General features: G+C 40.5%; 2 protein-coding genes across 7 annotated transcripts in view; one reads left to right on the top strand and one right to left on the bottom strand.

Moving 5' to 3' along the window:
* The window catches only part of NFYA (nuclear transcription factor Y, alpha), a 29262-nt gene extending 16068 nt beyond the window's left edge, over positions 1–13194 (bottom strand). Inside the window, exons 1-4 of one of the 4 annotated variants that reach the window (XM_011986658.1) lie at positions 13078–13194; positions 6957–7092; positions 5206–5292; positions 2237–2383 (exon numbers count right to left, since the gene is read on the bottom strand). In XM_011986658.1, the coding sequence (XP_011842048.1) occupies positions 2237–2383; positions 5206–5292; positions 6957–7031 (309 nt within the window). In that variant the 5' untranslated portion in view covers positions 7032–7092; positions 13078–13194. Of the gene's footprint in view, positions 1–2236; positions 2384–5205; positions 5293–6956; positions 7093–12560; positions 12972–13077 lie in introns of those variants that run through there. The other 3 variants (XM_011986659.1, XM_011986660.1, XM_011986661.1) reach the window with 3 other exon arrangements.
* Positions 13195–13572: 378 nt separating this feature from the next.
* Positions 13573–19298, top strand: OARD1 (O-acyl-ADP-ribose deacylase 1). Of its 3 annotated transcripts, none has more exons than XM_011986655.1 (6): positions 13573–13845; positions 14483–14562; positions 14882–15026; positions 16022–16080; positions 17147–17259; positions 18654–19298. In XM_011986655.1, exons 2-6 carry the CDS (start codon positions 14524–14526, stop codon positions 18754–18756), a joined length of 459 nt encoding a protein of 152 aa, XP_011842045.1. In that variant the 5' UTR covers positions 13573–13845; positions 14483–14523; the 3' UTR covers positions 18757–19298. The 3 variants fall into 3 exon arrangements, with proteins under 3 accessions (XP_011842045.1, XP_011842046.1, XP_011842047.1); XM_011986656.1 differs by having other exon boundaries at positions 13626–13930; XM_011986657.1 differs by having other exon boundaries at positions 13633–13829.
* The last annotated feature ends 288 nt before the right edge of the window (positions 19299–19586 follow it).

The following is a 19586-nucleotide window of genomic DNA, read 5'->3' as shown; positions in this document are numbered from 1 at the left end:
GAAGCAGGGAAATAACTCTCTGAAGGTTCCTTATAGCAAAATAAAACCCCATAAAAATCACAGAATTTAGAGCTAGAATGAACTTTAGATATCATCTCATATAAATTTTATTTTTAGATGAGCAAACCAACAATTAAATAACTTGGCCAATATCAGAATGCTTATTTAATGGCAGACCTGGTAATGAAAGCTGGATCACTACACTCACAGTATACTGATCCTAACAATACCACGCTGTCTCTACTCAACAGTGGAGAAGGCGCAGCAAGCGGGGCTGGAGAGGAAGCAAAGAGAGAAGAACAGAAAGGATATAGCAATAGGGAATTGAGGAAAGCACATGTTGAAAAGATATTTAAAGCCTTATATATTTATGTAAGGAGAAATGTGAAAACTATTTTTAATCCCAAGTACAATTCTGTCTAGGCAAAAATACGCCAATGGGCTCAAATATGCCCTTACTGTTTACCCAAGCAATCCCCAATCCAAAGAAATTATCCTGAGAATTCAGTTGAAAAATAAAACTATTGTGCCCAAATATGTTTAACTACAAAAGCAAATGAAAACCAAAATCCCTGACTATATTTTATAAATTAGAAATTCTGATTCATCAAGGTGACTGAACATTATGAAAGGATTAAAAAACAACAACAACAACGAAAACACAACCCCACATGCATGGTACAGTTATGCCCAAAAATTATGCATGAAAACACAAGAGAATACACAAAAAGTACAAGTTTGATTTGTGAGCAGTGTGATCATGGCTGCTTTTTTCAACTTAAAATTCCTTCAGAAAACTAAGACATTAATATGACTGCTGTAACTGTTGAAACAATACAAAGATTTAGATAGAATAACTAATAGTTCTCTCATACTCCCTTTTACATGACTATAAACATATACTCATGAGGGGTTGGTCATGAATTACAAAGATGAGATCACACACTATTTCTCTGCAAATTATTTTCACTAAAAATATTTCAGTATTAACCCACCCCAAGTCAACAGTTCATTTCTTTTAACGATGATGCAATATTCCATGTGAATATATTATGATTTATTCCAACCATTTTCTTATTCTTATTAATGGACACTCAGATTACAATTTTATTTTTTGCTAGTACAATGCTATGAAAAGTGTCTTTATAATTTCTCCCTACTATTGATGCTTTTCTTCCTATAGGACAGATTCTCAGAAGTGGGACTGCTAGCTCAAATGTTCGTTGTATTTAACAGATAGTGAGGTGCCTTTCCAAAATAACTCCACAGTTTGAAATTACCAAAAATAATGATAATTCTTTTTCTCCACATCCATCCTAGCAGTGGATATAATGATTTTTTTGTTTTTTTTTTTTTGCCATCTTGATGAGAAATATCTAATTTAAAAATTTGATACCAGAATTGTATGTAACATTTCTACATATTTCTGTTAATCTCTTCTTTTTTTCTTTTCTTTTTTTTTTTTTTTTTTGAGACAGAGTCTTGCTGTGGTGCCCAGCCTGGAGTGCAGTGGCACAATCTTGGCTTACTGCAACCTCCGCTTCCCGGGTTCAAGAGATCTCATGCCCAAACCCCCCAAGTAGCTGGGATTACAGGCGCCTGCCACCACGCCCAGGTAATTTTTGTATTTTTAGTAGAGATGGGGTTTTGTCATGTTGGCCAGGCTGGTCTTGAACTCCTGGCCTCAAGTGATCCACCTGTCTCAGCCTCCCCAAATGCTGGGATTACAGGCGTGAGCCACCGTGCCTGGTCTTCCTTTAATCTCTTCTACATCTTTGCTTACTTTTGTTTTCTGTTTCTCAATCAGTCTTTCAACTGGATTTACCTGTTTTAGTGGTCTGCTTAAATAATCTAGATTTTATATATCCTTTCTATACGTCAGTTTTCTACTTAATAAATTTGGACCCACTTTTTGCTCATTTTGTTATTTTTCTAACTTTCTAAATATTCATTTTTGTTTCTTTTAAAATAAAATATACTATAAACTAGATTCTAACCTCTTTATATACTTTACAGCAATTCAAGATCATGTCTAATATCTTGGTCTTTACTGGAGCTGTCCAATTTCTGCATAGTTCTAGTTTATATCACTGGTACTATAAAGGCAGAAAATCAACTGAATGCAAAATGTGGGTTAGAAAGCAGTTAAATGCATTATCAATTATCAGTTTGTAATAATCTATTCTTTGAAACCTCTCCTCTGATATACTGCTCAACATTTTTAAATACTACTCACCTGCTGCAAACCCTGTGTTCCAGAAACAGGTACTTGCATGATGGTTTGACCTTGCCCACCAGGGACAGCCTGGACCATGATGGGTTGGCCAGTTGATGTGATTAGCTGGCCTCCACTGACCTGCACCATTAATGGCTGCCCTTGGACCTAGAATGAAATAAAATAAGAACAATGAAATAACATAAGACACAAAATGGTTTTTACCAAAAGACAATCACTGGAACTATTCTGCTGTCTTGCTAGAAAAGGAAAAGGTAGAAAAGACTAAGAAAATATATGTCTTAAGTCCTCAAGTTATCTTTAAATATCTATGATACCTGTTACTAAATGCCAAGCTCAATACTTTAAGGTCAGACATAATGGAGAATATCCAGAGTCTTTGAGAAGTCTCAGTAGATATAAGGCATTTGTCACCAAACACGGGCTAAATCCATGACAAACATTTAATCATAATGGCAAGGTTAGTTGCCTGTTTAAATCAATCCAGGGATGGTCTCTGTGAAGGCTGGAGAGGAGGCAATGAGAGGGAAAGGTGATGGTGGTGATGGTGGTTGAGTACAAATTCTAAATAAAGTGAAGAAGGTAAATAAAACTGTACCCAGCAATGACTCCAGGAGGCTGGATAGCAAGCAGCTCTGGAAGCTCATGTAGAGGATGACCCTTTTCTCCCTATAGTCTCTCAAGCTAAAATGAAATATCAAATGTATACCTTTACCCTGCTCATTTTACTCTGTGAATTCTAGATATGTGTGTTGTTTAAAGAGCTCACTACTAAAGATTTCTTAAAAATACTTTCTGGTCAGTTTGCAGTCTCCATGGTGGAATTCCTCACACTGGCCTCTATGATATCCACATGGTTATTTTAGCTTTATCAGAAGCAACAACAAATATTGAAATTACACAGAGCAGTCAAGTGTACAAATTTCAACCTCCTATGAGTAAACAGACTACTGTAGAAGCCAGGTCACTACAAGTGCTCTGTCACATCTTAAGTCCCAGTACAAAAATACCTAATAGAATGCTTTCTGGAAGTGCTTTAAAAGTGCTTTAGAAGTAAACTGGAATGATCCATGGAATAGTCCAAAACTTTCATTTTCAGACTCTATCTTTGACAGAAATTACTTAGAACAGAATATTCATGGCTGAAATATTCACACTTAATGTATGTGCAAGTGACAGCAATTAGTTAAAAGATCATTCTGTCCTAGATGAGTAGGTTAGATAGTGAGGTTCTCCTACAATCACCACCACCACCGCCACCGCCACTAATGTATTAAAATCACCAGGAATGCTGAAATCCTAAGTTTTGTTAAACTGTCCAATGAGAGCCTTTACTTTACTTTTTTAAGGACTTTACAGCCTGACTCTCTCATGCTATCTCCTTCCCTTATTTCCCCATTCCCTTTGCTACATCAAATGCTTGCATATTCTGTATCAAGAGAGATTTCTCAGAATACATGCAGCATGAATAACCAAAATAACTATTTAAAATTCTCCCAAAATAATCAGATCCCTAGAGGAAAGGTTTCTATTATTTCCATATTGTTTCCACTTATTTTAAATAAAATCTATGTAAGTAGGAAACACAAGTTTTAAGATACAACTATTAATAATTTTCTATCTATTCATCATCTTAATTTCCTCTCCAACTGATGTGCTATTCGTGCACATGATAAATGATTTGAGACTCCAAAGAGCTCACTGTATTTACAACAGAAAAATGTTACAAAGACACATGCATCAAACAAGAAGCCATACAGTTAAGAGCATGTTACATTCCTATTCCACAAGGGGTTAATGACAATCCAAAATACTGTTTTATATATGAGTAAGATGAAGCAAGCATGAAAAACATTAACAAGCTGTTGGACTGTGAGATTTGAACACAGTTTTGGAGTGCCTACAAGCTCAGTTTCTTTCAGCTTAATTTATTTTCAAAGTTGGTTGTATATCATTACCAAACACTATTGGTGGCAGGGGTAGGGGTGGGACTGAAAGGATAAAGTGCAGTGATAACAATAAGAGGTAGTTATCTGCAGGATGTTTAGCAGCACTAGCAATAAAGTGAGATGCCAGTTCTACATTCTAGATTCTACTTTGAATCATTTCCAATTCAATGGAGGGAAAAAGTAGGGTACCCAAATCTTGCCAATTTTTCAAAAATACAGTCATTTTAATAAAAGTAACCTACAGATACAGAGTAGACTAGTGCTCCTACTCCTGTTTCTTATAGGAACTGGTCAAATTAGAACCCAATTTAGGATACTTAACTTAGCCATACACAATGCTAAAGAACTGTATTGATTAACCAAGAATTATCACAGTGGCTTTAATACCTAAGACTTACAGAAAGCATATCCTGCTTCTGCCTAACCAAGAGGTATCTGGGGTAATCTTTGTAGATCTAGTAATAAGACAGGTCACTATTTCCCCAGGAAAGGTAGTGGAAACAATAGCAGTTAACAAGAGATTAACAAGATTCAGTGCTTAGATAAACCTTGCCAAGTGTAATGATTATTTTTCAGTTGAGTTGCCCCTTGAATAAAAATAAAGCACAGCCTAGCCTAGCTTATGTGTGTCTATATATGTATATATTTCCTTCTCCATTATAACGCAAATACACAAAATTTTTACCATGCAATTAATTGGATCAGAGTTTGAGCCCTGAATAAATTCTAATGTCACTTATAAGAATTTCTTCCTGTCACTTACATCATTTCTTTTCCAGGCGTTCTCAAAGAAACATGCTAGTCAAATCCAATTCTCAGAAAGTTGATATGGGGTCTCTGTATGACTTGGCACAAAACATTAGGAAACTGGCATCTTATAAGCCTCAAAGACAAGTTAGCAGCATCAAAGACATGCAACTGACTTTGCCATTCCTACTGGAGATCCTAACACAAACAGCACCAGACATGAGGAGAGGAGAAGTTCATGCAGTGCTCACAGAGAATCAGAGAGGGTACCACTACCTGGAGGGTCTGGACTTGCTGGCCTGAGGCGGATGCCACCTGGGCCTCAGTCTGCAACTGCACAGCAGTGACACCACCCTGCTGCTGAGAACAGGAACAGGAAGAGCTTGAAATATGTCAGGAAGGAAATGTGTAGTTCAAGACATGAGATCACCTTACCTCTTGGAGGAGAGGGAGGGAAGCCTGAAGGACTTTCAAAATGTACAGACTCCCTATACTGAAGCTGTTTTGTTGAAGGTAGTAGCATTAAAGATATTAGCCCTTTGTCTCTAGAGTGGACCTCAAAATGTGACTCAAAAACTCAAAACAGTTGTCATCATTAACACAAAGATTTGTAATGCAATCTTTCCCTCCAGAAACAGGAATCTGATACTTCTACTTACACAATTATTTAGTGCTCTTTTTATCTCCTCAAATGAGTTCACAAGAAAAAATGACTAGGTTTTAATAGCCCTGAAACTACCATAAAAAAAATTCTGGGCTTAAATGCAGTCACAAAGAAAGGAGAAGTAATCACTGTGAACCGAAATCATCTTCATGACGTCAATGCTCTTATGTCCCAAAACTAAGGTTCTTTTTTTTTTTTTAAACTTTATTTATTTACTTATTTCGAGATGGGGTCTTGCTGTTTTGCCCAGGCTGGTCTTGAATTCCTGGGCTTAAGCCAACCTTCCTGTCTCAGCCTCCAGAATAGCTGGGATTACAGGCATGCAGCACCATGCCCAGCTTCAAAACTAAGATTATTTCTACCCAACTGGACTGCTTTAAGAGCCATTTCAATGATTCAACCTTATTTTTACATCCACTAATGGCAAATTCTGAAAGAATAAAAACCCACCCTCCGGAGTACTGGTCTGAATGGAGGGCCCTTTGTGGAATCCCTTTCTCTAAAAAGACAGTTAAAGGAAGCTGCCAGGGCCACAGCAGCTGTATGGGAGGGAAAGCTATCAAGGGGGTTTGTCTTTTAATTAAGAGTAGCTCCTTCCTTTGATCATTAGATGGGAACAACTCATCATCAATACTTCCTTTGCTTTCCCTACTACCTTTCTATATTAGCTAAATTCCATTTTGAAAACAAAGTATTTCCAAAATATCAATCTTGGCCTAAGGTCAAATAGAAGCATAATAAATTTCTTCTAGGGGTGGGAAAAAAGTGAAATTTTACTATAATAAACCCAAGCATAAAGCATCAGAAAATTTAACCTGTGTATAAATTCAAGAAAGCAATCTATTAATTAGGAATAAACCAGCAGCAGGGAATTCCTTTCTAATATGTGCTTATCCATAAGAACGACTGTCTAAGTATTATCCTAATGTTAAACCAGAGCTTTTCTGAATAAAAAATGTGGCAGACCAAATCAAAGAACAGAAGATTTCTTGGAAGCTATATTGGTTTGTCTGTTGTGGCCAAAGCCTTACTAAATCACAAGTTAGCTCAAACAAGAAGAGAAAAAGACCAAATAGAATCCAGAAAAATTTAAAAGTCCAAATTTCCATCTGAAAACCAGACTAGATGTTTTTACTTATAATGAGATAAAAGAGGCAATTTACTATAACTAGGCACCCATGAAGAGTAGATTCTAAGTGGTCATGGGCTAGACATGGCATTTCAGCACAAGCCATCAGAACCAATATTTCACAAGATCTGGTACCTTTCAAATAATTCCCCAGGGAAATAGACCAACCAATTGAGTGGTGCTGTTATCAGTTTCATTGCTGTGATGTTTAAAGCCGTTTTACTTCCATACCTGCTGCTGAATCTGTCCTGCCTGGACAACAATCTGCTCTGTCGAACTATTGCTGTTTGCTGTATACTGCTCCATGGTCCCGCCAAGTGAGATTCCTGTCCGCTGTGGAGATCCTAGAAGGCTGTGAGGTACACTCCTATTAGAAAGGTGGGGAAAGAAACTAAAGTGAGATTGTCAATCAAGGCCTTACCAGACAATTAACCTGGATAATTTATCACTGTACTTTATTTGCAAGAAAACAGGATAAAAGAATAGGAAATGCTTATATTCAGTATCATTTTTAACTAGGATTATATGGCACAATCATAACATAGTACTATTTTCACGTTTCTAAAATGCTTTCAGTCATTTCTTATTGACAACCTTACCTTTCAATACTGTCAGAGCACTACCTGCACCTTAGAGATACTTATTAAGCTGCAACATCACTTTGATACAAGGCCTACGTAACGCTGATTTTCAGGTTTGCACATATACTTTAGAGAATAAAGGTTCTTTAAAGTTGTAACACATAATTGCTTCCCACCAAATAAGTTACTCAGGTCCACTACATATGGTAGCCAAAATTTACCCTTCTCATAGAGTTGAAGATCCGCTTTCAAAAATAAGGATACAATTAGATAAACTGAATGATATCTGAGAAGCTTATTAAAGACTTCATTAAACAATTAAAATGATATAAATTAGCAATGGGTAACTCATCCTGGAAATATGGGAGGGAGGACAGATATATAAACAAAAATGTAGATAGGTCTTTCCGATTTTTCAGTAGGCCCTCATAAATTCCAACATCTGAATAATAAAATGACGTGGCCTAACTGAGCTGCTCATTATAGTGGCAAAGCAGAGTACCACTCTCCATAAGTCCACACATGCTGGTGGAATTCATCATTTGCAAGGTGTCTCAAGACAGTCTGAAAGAAGAAATCAAAATATGTGCAAGTATATGTCCAGCTATTTAGAAAGAAGTGTATTGATATCTAAAATTTACTTTGAAATGCATCAAAAAAATGGATGAATGGGTGGAGAAATATCTGGTAAGGCAATTATAGTAAGATGTTAATAATAGACCCTAACTGGCAAGTATACAGGTGTTTATTTTCAAATTTCTTTGATTTCACTGCATACTTGAAAATTCTTATTTTCAAAATAAGAATTTTGGGAAATTCTTATTTCCAAAATAAGAATTTTGGGAAATTCTTATTTCCCAAATGAATGTTGGAATGTTGGGAAAAATGTAACAAAATTTAATCAAAATAAAAATTAATCAACCCCATTACTCATAATCAAAATGGATACAATATAAGAATCTATGAGCCATAAATAGGCTATGTCATCACAGCGAGAGGACTTGCGGCCATATGGTTCTCCAAAGCACTGCCCTTGATCTAAGGGAATGCTCACTAGGTAAATATCTAACTATAATTTGGATTTACATATAGATTGGCCAACAGGGAGCAAATATAATCAGCAACATGAACAACTGGTTTTCTGATTTTTACACCAGTCTCTTTGGAATTGGTTGACTAAGTCTGCTCCTCAGAGATTCTGGGTATAGAACAGAAAATCAGGTTTTCAGCCAGACTGTGAATCTGTTAGGGACACTAACAGCCTTCCCTGAATTCTATCTTGTCTCTAATACACAATACATTTATGTCTGTAAACTAATGAAATTAAGGTTATGATGTAAAAGAATATATATGATTCCATTTATATAAAATCTCCAAAAGACATCAGTAATCTAGAGACAGAAAATAGATCAGTGGTTCCTTGGGAGTGGAGAATACAGGGAGACAGGAAAGAGGGAGGTTGACTGGCATGGAGCCTTAGGAATATTGTAGGATGATGAAAATGTTTTATATCTTCATTGTGGTAGTGGTTGCACAGGTGTACAAATTTGTCAAAACTCATCAAAATGCACACTTAAAATTATTACACTTTGTATCTAAACTATGTCTCAATACATTTATTTTAAAAATAAGGATCATGAAAGAAATGTCTTTTAAGTTTCAACACCTTCCCAACTCCAAATTTCCTTCTTACATGAGATTTTTTCTTTGACTAATATCCAGAAGTTTACATCTTTACAAGACTAAAATATAACTTGAAGCACATGATAATGACTAATAGATGTAACATATTTTCTTCTTAACTAGTTTATCCTGGTAATACAAATGAACCAATTTAGCAATATTTAAATCTATACTTTGAAGAGTATAAAGATTTGAAGAGCAGCTTCAAATCTGGCAGCAATTCTCTCTCACATTAATGACAGTGATTTAGTCTGTATCATCATATTGATACTATTAACGGTTAATGCTATAAGCAACTGGCTTCAGTAAAGTCATATGTTCCTACAACTGTGAGATTCAGTTAGCAAGATTGCAATACAATTCAATAGTCTTTCCCAAAGTACCTCTTTGCCCAAGATTATGACAAACTTAAGTTAGCCAGATTTAGTCTGTCTAGCTCTTGCTCTTAACACAAAGTTTTGAATGGTTTTTCCTCAAAGAGAGAGAAACAAATAATAAGAGTGTTTATTCTGGCTAGCATGAAAATTATCTTCCTAGTGCGTTCTCTTCTCAGTGTAATTCTCTTTGCCCCACTATTCCAAGGTGCAAAAGCTGAAATTTAAACAACTACTCACTAGGAACCCATTCTATGTGGACCTACACACACTCCAAAGCTAAAACCTTCAGAAACTCAACTAGTGTAAGCATATGAAAAGACCTAGGATAACCACAGCTGATAATCACTACCAGGCAAAGCCTAGAACAGTAGCTTTTTAACTTTTTTGATCACAACCCTTAGTAAGAAACACACTTCATTATCACAACTCAGTGCACACATAAAGCATAAAACGTAACTGAAACGAAAGTTTCAAGTATTTACCCTTATACAACACAAGATGCACTTCGATATTTTCTATTCTTTTTTTTTTTTCTTTTAAGAGAGGGGGTCTCCCTATGTCACCCAGGCTGGTCTCAGACTCCTCAGCTCAAAGGATTCCCCCTCTTGGCCTCCCAAAGTGCTGGGATTACAGGCGTGAGCCATCGTCATGCCTAGCAGACATTTTATATTCTATTATTTTAAAATCCCCAGCATTGGCTCACTGAATTTCTTTCACAACTCAATAAGTGGGTCCTGATACATGTTGGATGAAAGACTAGACTACAACAAAGGGCTGTCCAGCTTCCCTATCATCCTACAGATTTCTGGATTGGAGCTTTCTAATGCACTTCTCTCCACTAACTATATACCATGTGCCAGACGCTGTTCTGAAGGTTTTAAAAATAAAAAGAAATCTCTGATGAAGAGTCTAACTTCAAAGAGTCTTTAAGTTTAGTAATGGAGTAAAAACCTATACTGGAATCCTAAGAGATAAAGTGATATGGGAATTTGGAGGACAGAGATTTGTTCCAGCTGGGGATAAATCAACAAGGCTTAAAAGAAAAGGTACTATTTGAACTTTTTTTTTTCTTTGCTGTCAGAGGCCTGCAGGATGAACTGGTCTTAAGTGTAAGAAAGATTTAGCTATGTGATGATGTGGAGGAAGGTGAAGTACTACAAATCAAGAGAGCATAAAAACAAGAACAGAAACATTTCAGCATGTGAGTAGCAGACTAAACGGGAAGAAAAGCTTGGGGCCACACTACTGTCTCTAGAAATGTCAGACAAAGAAATTCTTCTGCATACTGGTGGAAGCTTGAAAGGTACTTAGCAAAAAAGTTACCAGATTAGAATGCCTTTTAGAAAGATGCCAAGCAAAAGTATTTAGTGATTTTGAAGTGACCAGAACATACCTATGTTTAAATACTAAGGTTAAAACATCTATTTCAGGCCAGGACGCAGTAGCTCATGCCTGTAATCCCAAAGTTTTGGGAGACTAAGATGGGAGGATGGCTTGAGCCCAGGAGTTCCAGGTTACAGTGAGCTATGACTGCGCCACTGTATTCCAGCCTGGATGATAGAGGAAAGCCCTGTATCCAAAAACAAATTAACAAAATTTCCAAAGGCAAATATACATGCTTTTTAGACTATTTAAGCCCTATCATCTCTTCTGCTAATGCGATAATGTGACAATCAAATGAATTAAGAAAATGATTTAAGCAACAATGAAAAACTCATCCTAAAAAGTGAAAATAAAACTTGTCCCCGAAGCTTCAGTAATGAAAGAGCACTGGAATACTGGAGTTTTCTGAAACCTACCAGTTGTATAGCATTAAATGTGAATTTAGAAATGGGCACCAGATACTGAAGACCTCTATGTGCCAGCGAATGCACTAGATGATTCACATGAGTAAAAATAATTTTCAGAGTCCTAGGACAAAAGTCTTCTCCTCTTCCCCAAAGAACTCAGCCACTATCACGGGGCAGAACCCATAAAACAAGTCAGAAACTTGTTTTTTCAATCTTATGAAAAAAATATAGCTCTAGATTCCTTCTACTTGAACCTCCATACAAAATAGTAACTGTTTCCAAAATATTCCTTAGCAAGATATACAAGTATTTTACCAACTGGACCTTTCCCCCCTAAACTATCACTACTACTGCCCACTTCCCTATCCCATCTTCCTGCCTCAGTGTAATTTGATTCCTCCGCACATGCTTTTCTTCTCTTCAAGCAATGCTCTTCCATCTTTCTTGTGGAAGAATTACCATCATTCCTCAAGGCCAGTCAAAAGTGCGGCGGTGATAAGCCTTTCACGGAGGCTAGCTCACGCATCGATACTTCACAGCACTGAACTTGGCTCCTTTATAGCCCTAACCGTTAGGTATTAACTACCTGTTCACCTGTCAATTTCCATCAGGTGGGCACAGTTCTTATTGACCTCTACGGACTCGCTCCCCAACACATGGATTATACCTGGCATATACTGCTGGATAATTGGTTGCCAACAGCAACCTCTCACCCTAAGGAAAACCCCACTACACTGTTAAAGCTTCTAAACATCTGCTGAGAAAACGTTAACACAGCATTAGAAAGTGTATCAGAAAAACATAAACCAAGAGATGAGTGGATTGGGTCAAGCCTGATACAAAGTAACACAGAAAGGCGAAAGCAAAAACAAAGGAAAAAAAAAAAAACCCGAAACTGTACTACATTTCCAACGGAGGGAGATTTCACAAAATGAGCAGTGGATAAGATTAGTAATATGAACAGCAAGTTGTGCAGCCTCCGGGAAAAAGAATGCGCAAGGGTATCAATCTTCTAAGAGTGAGGTTCCAGGCACCGAATGGACTAGTCTTACAGCCCCGACAAGAAAGGGAGACCGCTTGGTTGGACTCCAAGACGGAGGTGTGCGGTCCTGCCACTGCGAACGGGGCGGGGAAGAGAGGAAATGACGAGCCAAAAGGGGTGGTAACGGCGCCGGGCCGGAGACCCGGGCGGAGCGGGCTGGGAGGAGGGGCGCAGCGGAGCACGGGGAGTGGGCGAACTAACGGCCCCCTCTCCCCACCAGGAAGACAGCAGGGGCGGGCCTGTAGGGCTCCGAGGCGAGGGCGGGCCAGCCCCGTTGCCAGCCGCACTCGGGACCCCGCGGCCAGGGCGCGCACCCTCCCCAGGCCTCCCTCCCGACCTAGTGGGGCTGCAGATAGACAGACCCGGCTCGCGGGGAGCGGGGGGCCTGGGGGAGGCTTCCTGCCCCAAGGGCCGGAGAGTAGAGAGAGCAAGGGCAGGTTTAAGTTTGCGGCCAGAACGACCAGGAGGAAATCGCCGAGGCCCAGGGCGCGCATGTGTCCCCTAGTGTAGGGCCATTCGTGGCCCTGGGCCTGGGGCCTGAGAACCTGGGCCTGGGGCCTGAGAACCTGGGCCTAAGAGTCGGTAAACGGGGACGCATTCCCAACTGATCCTGGCACCCGGCGAGGGTCGGAGCCCCGAGGTGCCTGCTCCCCGGGGCGCCATCCCCGCGCGGGGCGGCCCCTGCAGGCCTCGGCCGGGAGTGCCCCGAGGCGCTCGCAGGCCCCGGGCCGGGGCCGCTGGCCGCCCTGCTGGGCTAGGCTCAGCTCGACTCCCCGGGCTCGACGGGCGCCTGGGCCTCTCCTGAGTGGTCAGCGAGACCCGCCAATCGGGGCGCTGGGGCCGGCTCTGGGCCGCTGGATATTGGCTCCTCACACTCACCGTGCCTCGCTCCCCCGGTTCGCTGCCCGCGCTGATTGGCTCCAGTACCGGACTCCGAAACCCAATCAGAGGCTCCAGCCGCCGCCGCCGCCGCCACTGCCGCTGCCTAGCAAAATGGCGAACCCGAACAAAGGGGAATCGGGCCTCCCTCCAACCGCCTCCGCGCAGGCGCCTCTGAGACCACGCCCACTAACTCCAGTTCTGCGCTCGCCCCACCCCTTTGGAGGAGCAACGCGCAGGCGTTCCCTGCAGCCACGCCCGCCTTCCCGATTTGACACCACCGCCAGTCGAAGGAATACGCAGGCGCCTTCGAGACGCGCCAGATCGTTCAACTCAAAACGCTCCCTTGAGCTTAGTACTACGCAGGCGCTAACTAGCCCCTTTGCCAGCTGCCCACCCCTTTCCAAGTGGCCACTAGGACACACCCGTGCGGCTAATGCGCAAGCGCCACTTTTCCCGACTCGTGGTGGGCAGTTTCATTACGCATGCGCGGGCGGCGGCGGGACACCACGGAATTTACTGCCGGAAGTTCGGCGGCCTTCGCCAAAGAGTGTGGGCTCGGCTAGCAAGCTTGAGGGGCTCGTTTCCGCCCCGCTACCGGGCGGGGGCGGCCATCTTAGACGCGTGCAATTAAGGGCTTTGGTGGGATTGGCTCAGCGTTTGGGCTGGTCCGCTGCTCCCCACCTACCAGGGTCGGATCCGGAGCCCTTCCCCGCGGGGCGGGGACCTCCAAACAACCGACTCCTTTCCAGGTGAAGGGTGACTTGGGTACGTTGGGGCTTTGAGCGAGCCTCCCCCCATCCTCCCATAGGACCCCAGGACAGACCCTGCGTCCTCGCTGACCCGCCCTAGGGTAGGAGACAGAGAATGGGAGGCTTCTCTAGACTCTTTCCTTCTCCTACGCACCCCCCTATAAAAGTAGGGGGCTGAACGTTCCTTGAGAGGCGGCCTTCCTTTCCCCACACCTGGGGCTCAGCACGCCAGTACCTTGTACACTCTGTGGTTGCGGCTTACCGGGACTATGGCCAAGTCCCTTCTGTTTTTTCCCTAACCTAAACCCACTGGGGAACTACTTTTGCGTCGTGCACAGAAAAGGGGAGCGTCCTAAATCCGCGTTGCTCGGGAGTGGCCCTGGATAAAGGAGGAGGCGTGTCTTGGGGATGGGCTTTGCTTCCGCTGACGGAGCGGGGCGCTCCAGAAAAGCGGGAAATGAGAGCGGGTCGCTAAGCATTCTTCCTCTTTTTTGCCCCAGAAGAGTTTTGTATTACGTACCTGGGACCGAAAAAAACTCACATTCATCGATAAACGTTGGGGAAAAAAGCCTATTAAGCGAGTGTACAGGGCAATCAGAATATTATATACTAAGGCTGCCTAAGCATTTTTACTTCCTTTTCCCTTCTCATAGCTGAAGAAACACTTAAATTCTGGAAATAGCGACTCAGTATCATGGCCAGCAGCCTTAATGAAGATCCAGAAGGAAGCAGAGTAGGTAACAACTATTAACCTATTGGTGAACTGAAATTCGTAATCATGGAGGTCAAAAGCATAAGCACTTTTTAATTAAATTAATGATTGAATTATCTCTTTTTCTCGCTAGCTGATTTACTTAAGAAAGGCTCAAAATTCTAGGCAGGGATCATTCATTACTTTCCTTTTACACATGCTGTAATTGATTTGCCTTTAAATCAGATTGCAGGAAGGGGTGCCGGGAGAGGTAGTCGTGGGGGACACGAAATACAGAAAAATAACTTAGTATTTTTCTGTATCTAATAAAACTTTGTCTTTTCCTTTGCACCTTTTTTAGATCACTTATGTGAAAGGAGACCTTTTTGCATGCCCTAAAACAGACTCTTTAGCCCACTGTATCAGTGAGGATTGTCGCATGGGCGCTGGGATAGCTGTCCTCTTCAAGAAGAAATTTGGAGGGGTGCAAGAACTTTTAAATCAACGTGAGTTTTGGAAAGCACTTACCTGGTTTGCCCTGGCTAGAGCACCTTTTAATCTGTTACACTTTAATAAAGAAAACATGCGGGTAAAGAGGGGATTCCTAAGAACCAAATGTTTTTAGATTTTCCTCCCCAAGAATAGCCTCTAGTTTGGACCTTTATAATTATCAAACCTGAACTCCTGTGAATGTTTTTAATCTCTTCCTCTTGTATCATAAAACTTTCTTGACGATATTACTGCACTTCTCTGAAACTTGAAATAACTGAGATGCTTAGTCTATAGGTTGGCATTCAAGATCCCCTCCTTACCAATATTCTGCTTTTTCTTCGAAGAGGAATTTAGAAACCTCTTCTTCCTTACAGACCCCTCCCATCACTTTCTACGGGTGACTTTAAACCAAAAATGTGCACTAGAATCCTATGTAAAGCTTCTGAAACAGTCTCTCAGACCCCATTCCAGGCTTAACAGACTCATTGTCCACAGTAATTCTTAGCCTTAGACAAAAGCAATTCTTACTGCTTTGTATTATAGTTATTTGTAATGATGATACCGTCTCTGGATTGAAAACTCCGTAATAATTCCTTTTTTCTGTGTCTATATTCCTGTTAATGCCTTGCACAGCTCTTTGTATGTAAAAAGATAATTATTGAGTAAATACACATTTGGCAAGTAAAAAACTATACATTATAAAACAATTTCAAGGCAATAGACAAAGTTTGTGGACAAATGAGGTTATATTTGAAAGTACTAGTGGGATCAAAGGTGGGTTGTGAGGAGACATGATTGTAAGAAAGCTGTAAGTTAAGGAATATAGTATTTGGGAATGCTGATAAAAAGCAGTGTGTTTATGGGAGACTAGATCTTCCGTATTCCCTTCTTCAGTGGTGAAAATTATTTCTAGTTCTGAAGTAAACTCAGATCTGTAAAGATTTTAAAATCTTAGAGATCAGTGTTTGGTTTTCTTTTTCATTTCTACTATTAAATAACTTTTTCTTAGAAAAGAAATCTGGAGAAGTGGCTGTTCTGAAGAGAGATGGGCGATATATATATTACTTGGTAAGATGGGCCAATTCCTTTTTTTTTTTCAGGGCCAATACTTAATACATTTTGAGGATTTGTAAACAGATGGGCTGTACTACATTTGTGTTGATCATGATGGTCCACTCTAGACAACTAAGGATGTCAAAAAGCTTCCATCTTATGACAACTCCAGTACAGTGATGGCGGCTACTTGGAGCACTGGGTTAGAAAGAAATGTGAGACTGCATCCCAGCTTTGTGGGAAATTCCTGTGCCATTTACCATAGGCCTGTTCTAAGACTTGGAAAAGTTAGGAATGCCTGCCATACTGTATTTCCTAGGCATTGTGAGGTAAAAGCAATAATGTCTCAAGAGACAGATTTCCCAAAGGAGCTTTTCTCTTATTCCATGTCAACTAGCACACTGCTAGCAAGCGGGTGAATAAAAACAAAATAAAGTAAGTACAGTCCCAAATAATACCTAGCTCCTCTCCTAACTACTGCCTGAATGTGGGGTTCTTCGACAGTCCAGGATGGCATTTGGTTCCTGAAAGGGGGTGACTTCCTTAGTGGTGGTGGTGGGTAACTTACAGCTAACCCACTACAAGCCTGATCTGGATGGCAAACTGAGTGGGGAGATGTCCTAGCCCCTTTGAATTCTGTCCTTAAAGCTTATGTGGCTTCCAGTGTTTTAACTTTGGGACCCTACCAGTTTTTTCTGTTGTTTTATATAGAGAGACAAGAAGCAAGCAAGCACAGTTTCTAAATAAATAGAGGCTTTTAGCAGGGAATTTTCAGGTGGTATGCGTTCTTCCCTGTTACAGATATGCAGCTTATCTCTTGGATGTGGCACAGAGACTTCACTTACCTTGCTTAAAAATATTGACAATAGGCACCACTAGCTAATCTCATGGGTTTCCTAGGAAAAGGAAAGATTACTACGTGGCAGAGTCTGGGTTTCTCCATCTCTATTTAGTGGATTTTCTTGAGGCTCTCCCATAAAAATGTGCTTACTCTTTTATTTATCAGGATGTTGGGGCAATGTGATGACTTTTCTTTGGCTATCATTTTGGGATGATGAAAGTTTGAATTCTTTGTGTTCAGATTACAAAGAAAAGGGCTTCGCACAAGCCAACTTATGAAAACTTACAGAAGAGTTTAGAGGCAATGAAGTCTCATTGTCTGAAGAATGGAGTCACCGACCTCTCCATGCCCAGGCAAGGAAATCCAGGCCCTAAATGGAGATTTAATTGATTGGTAGGGTTTACTGTCTTACCCAAAGACAAACAAAAGCTTAACCCAAAATACAGATTTAAAGGTGGACAACAGTCAAAATTTTGTAAAACCACCAGTGAACCAGTTGTCTGGTCTTAGGCCAAGGCACAGCCATTTTCTAGCTTGAGTTGAATGAATCAGGACAATTACCTTGAAATACACATCTGCCTCAGCCTGCTTAGCCGAGAGTGACCGTTGTCATTCAGCCACATTTGTTGAATTCTCAGCACCCTCTGCTTGAAGCTTGGCCTTTATTCCTGAAGCAATATGAGCTAAAGAATCAAGACTGAGCAATGGTGGTTTCCCTCTTGGACCACTTCCCATCTCCCAAACCTATTACTTTGTGTCAAGAAAGTTGTAAATTATCATTCCCTTTTATACTGCATGCTTCTTTTGGTCAGTATGGGTAACAGCCAGAGGATCTGCCCCTGATGTAACTTCTTAGACCTTATCTATTGGGAACTTAAGGGAATGACATTGAGGGTTCGTTCAGTAGTCCCTTTACTTTCTTTTCAGGCAATGGGCCTCACCTCTTTTCTTCCTGTCACCCTGGTAGATTTGAGTCAATGCTGAGCATACATGCAATTTTGTCTCAAGCCCCACATTACTTTGAATGTGGCCTCAATGTCCGTTTACACGGGTCTTTGATATATTTATGGTGTATGTGGCAGAAACTATGTTTTTTATCACAATTCCTTACGGACTTAATTATCACATTCTGACATGAAATTAGCAATTTTAAGTCTCTTTTCCCTAGGGTTGTTGAGGATCACTAGAGTAACATCTTGGGAGGTGCCAGGTAGTAGAGTTTTATGACTGAGTTTATTCTCACCAGGGTGTTGAAAAGACCTTACTCCTGGATTGCAACCATTTTGCCATTTCCCAGCATTCCATCTTGACTTTTTTTTTTTGCGGCTCCTGTACCTCATTCCTCTTCTCCTTATTTTCGTTAACATTCTGTTACCATAAGTGCATTTTAAAAATACCAACCTTTCCCCATCCCTCCACAGCCAATTTTAGTCAGTAGTCATAGAGGGATAATGAGTCTCCCATGTCATGACAGTTATACATTTCTAAATGTAGCATGAAATAGTTGGAAAGTGGTATTTTATTAGGCAAAGAGAAGTGATAGTTTTTGGATGTCAGAGCTGTCTAGGAATGGTCTTAGATGACTCACAACAAGAACTGACTTCCAAACTCCTACCGTGGTTGCCTATAAAGGTGTCAGACTAGATTATTTGTTTTTATGCTTTGAGTGGATATAACTTGAAAGAGAGAAGGAGCAGTTTCCTAGACACTTTCATTACCATCAATGGAGATATTTTGTCTTTTTCAGGATTGGATGTGGTCTTGATCGTCTGCAATGGGAAAATGTATCTGCGATGATCGAGGAAGTATTTGAGGCAACAGACATCAAAATTACTGTGTACACACTCTGAACCAGTGAACGTTTTGGATGTTTCCGTGTTCTCCTGTGTCATCTCTACTGGGCCATAGGACTGGGCAAACCTACCGTAAAATAGGCAGAGGAAAGTTTCATGAGAAGTAGTGTGTTTAACAAGACAGACTTTGGTTGCTGTATTCAAGTATTTGGACTATGACTGTGGAGGAGGGGTTGCTTAGGATATGTTGCTGTGTTTTTTTTGAAGAAAAGTAAGGAGTAGGTGGCTTGATAATAGGCAGGGAAACCAGATTGTTGGGACTATGACCTTCTTCTCCAGTATGCTTCCTGATTTGTTTGGCTGGCCGCTAGGTGGCAGCATTGGTTCTACTTCTCTGCTTTTTAAGAGAAATTTCAGGAAGGATGATCAGTTAGTTTGGCATTTTTTGTCGTTTGTGCACCTAACTTGGTGTTATCCTTATGTCATTAGATTCCTCCTAGGGGAGAGTTTTTGTTTTAATTACAAAGTTAAATTCTACATTGTTAAGAAATTTGTGGTGATAAAAATGGAAAAATAAATATTTGGGGGGGTTTAGTGAGGTTCTGTGCTTATGTGTGTGTGTTCTGGACGTGGGTAATGGAAGATTCACCTACAACTTAATTTCAAACAGTCAGACAAAGGGTCCAAGTGGGAGGAGAAACAAAGTGAGAAATAAGAGATAAAACTGGACAAGTCAAAAGGCAGTTTTTTAGAATCTCCTCATGGTGAACTTTTCCTCTCTTTTGTTCACTGCTTGGTTTCTATGATTGAACCTGTCTGAATTTAATCATGAAAACAAGTGAAATAATACATGTTAAATGCCTGTTAGAGTTCTTAGCACAGAGTAG

Source organism: Mandrillus leucophaeus, unplaced genomic scaffold (assembly GCF_000951045.1).
Source record: "Mandrillus leucophaeus isolate KB7577 unplaced genomic scaffold, Mleu.le_1.0 Scaffold3, whole genome shotgun sequence".
Taxonomy (NCBI): domain Eukaryota; kingdom Metazoa; phylum Chordata; class Mammalia; order Primates; family Cercopithecidae; genus Mandrillus; species Mandrillus leucophaeus.
Note: the sequence above shows the minus strand (reverse complement) of the source record. Positions and strands in the feature narration are given on the sequence as shown.

Coding starts and splice junctions, on each gene's coding strand:
- OARD1 (XM_011986655.1), top strand. CDS start 14,524: ATGGCCAGCAGCCTTAATGAAGATCCAGAAGGAAGCAGA. Junction 14,563..14,881: donor AAGATCCAGAAGGAAGCAGA/GTAGGTAACAAC, acceptor CACCTTTTTTAG/ATCACTTATGTGAAAGGAGA. Junction 15,027..16,021: donor GCAAGAACTTTTAAATCAAC/GTGAGTTTTGGA, acceptor ACTTTTTCTTAG/AAAAGAAATCTGGAGAAGTG.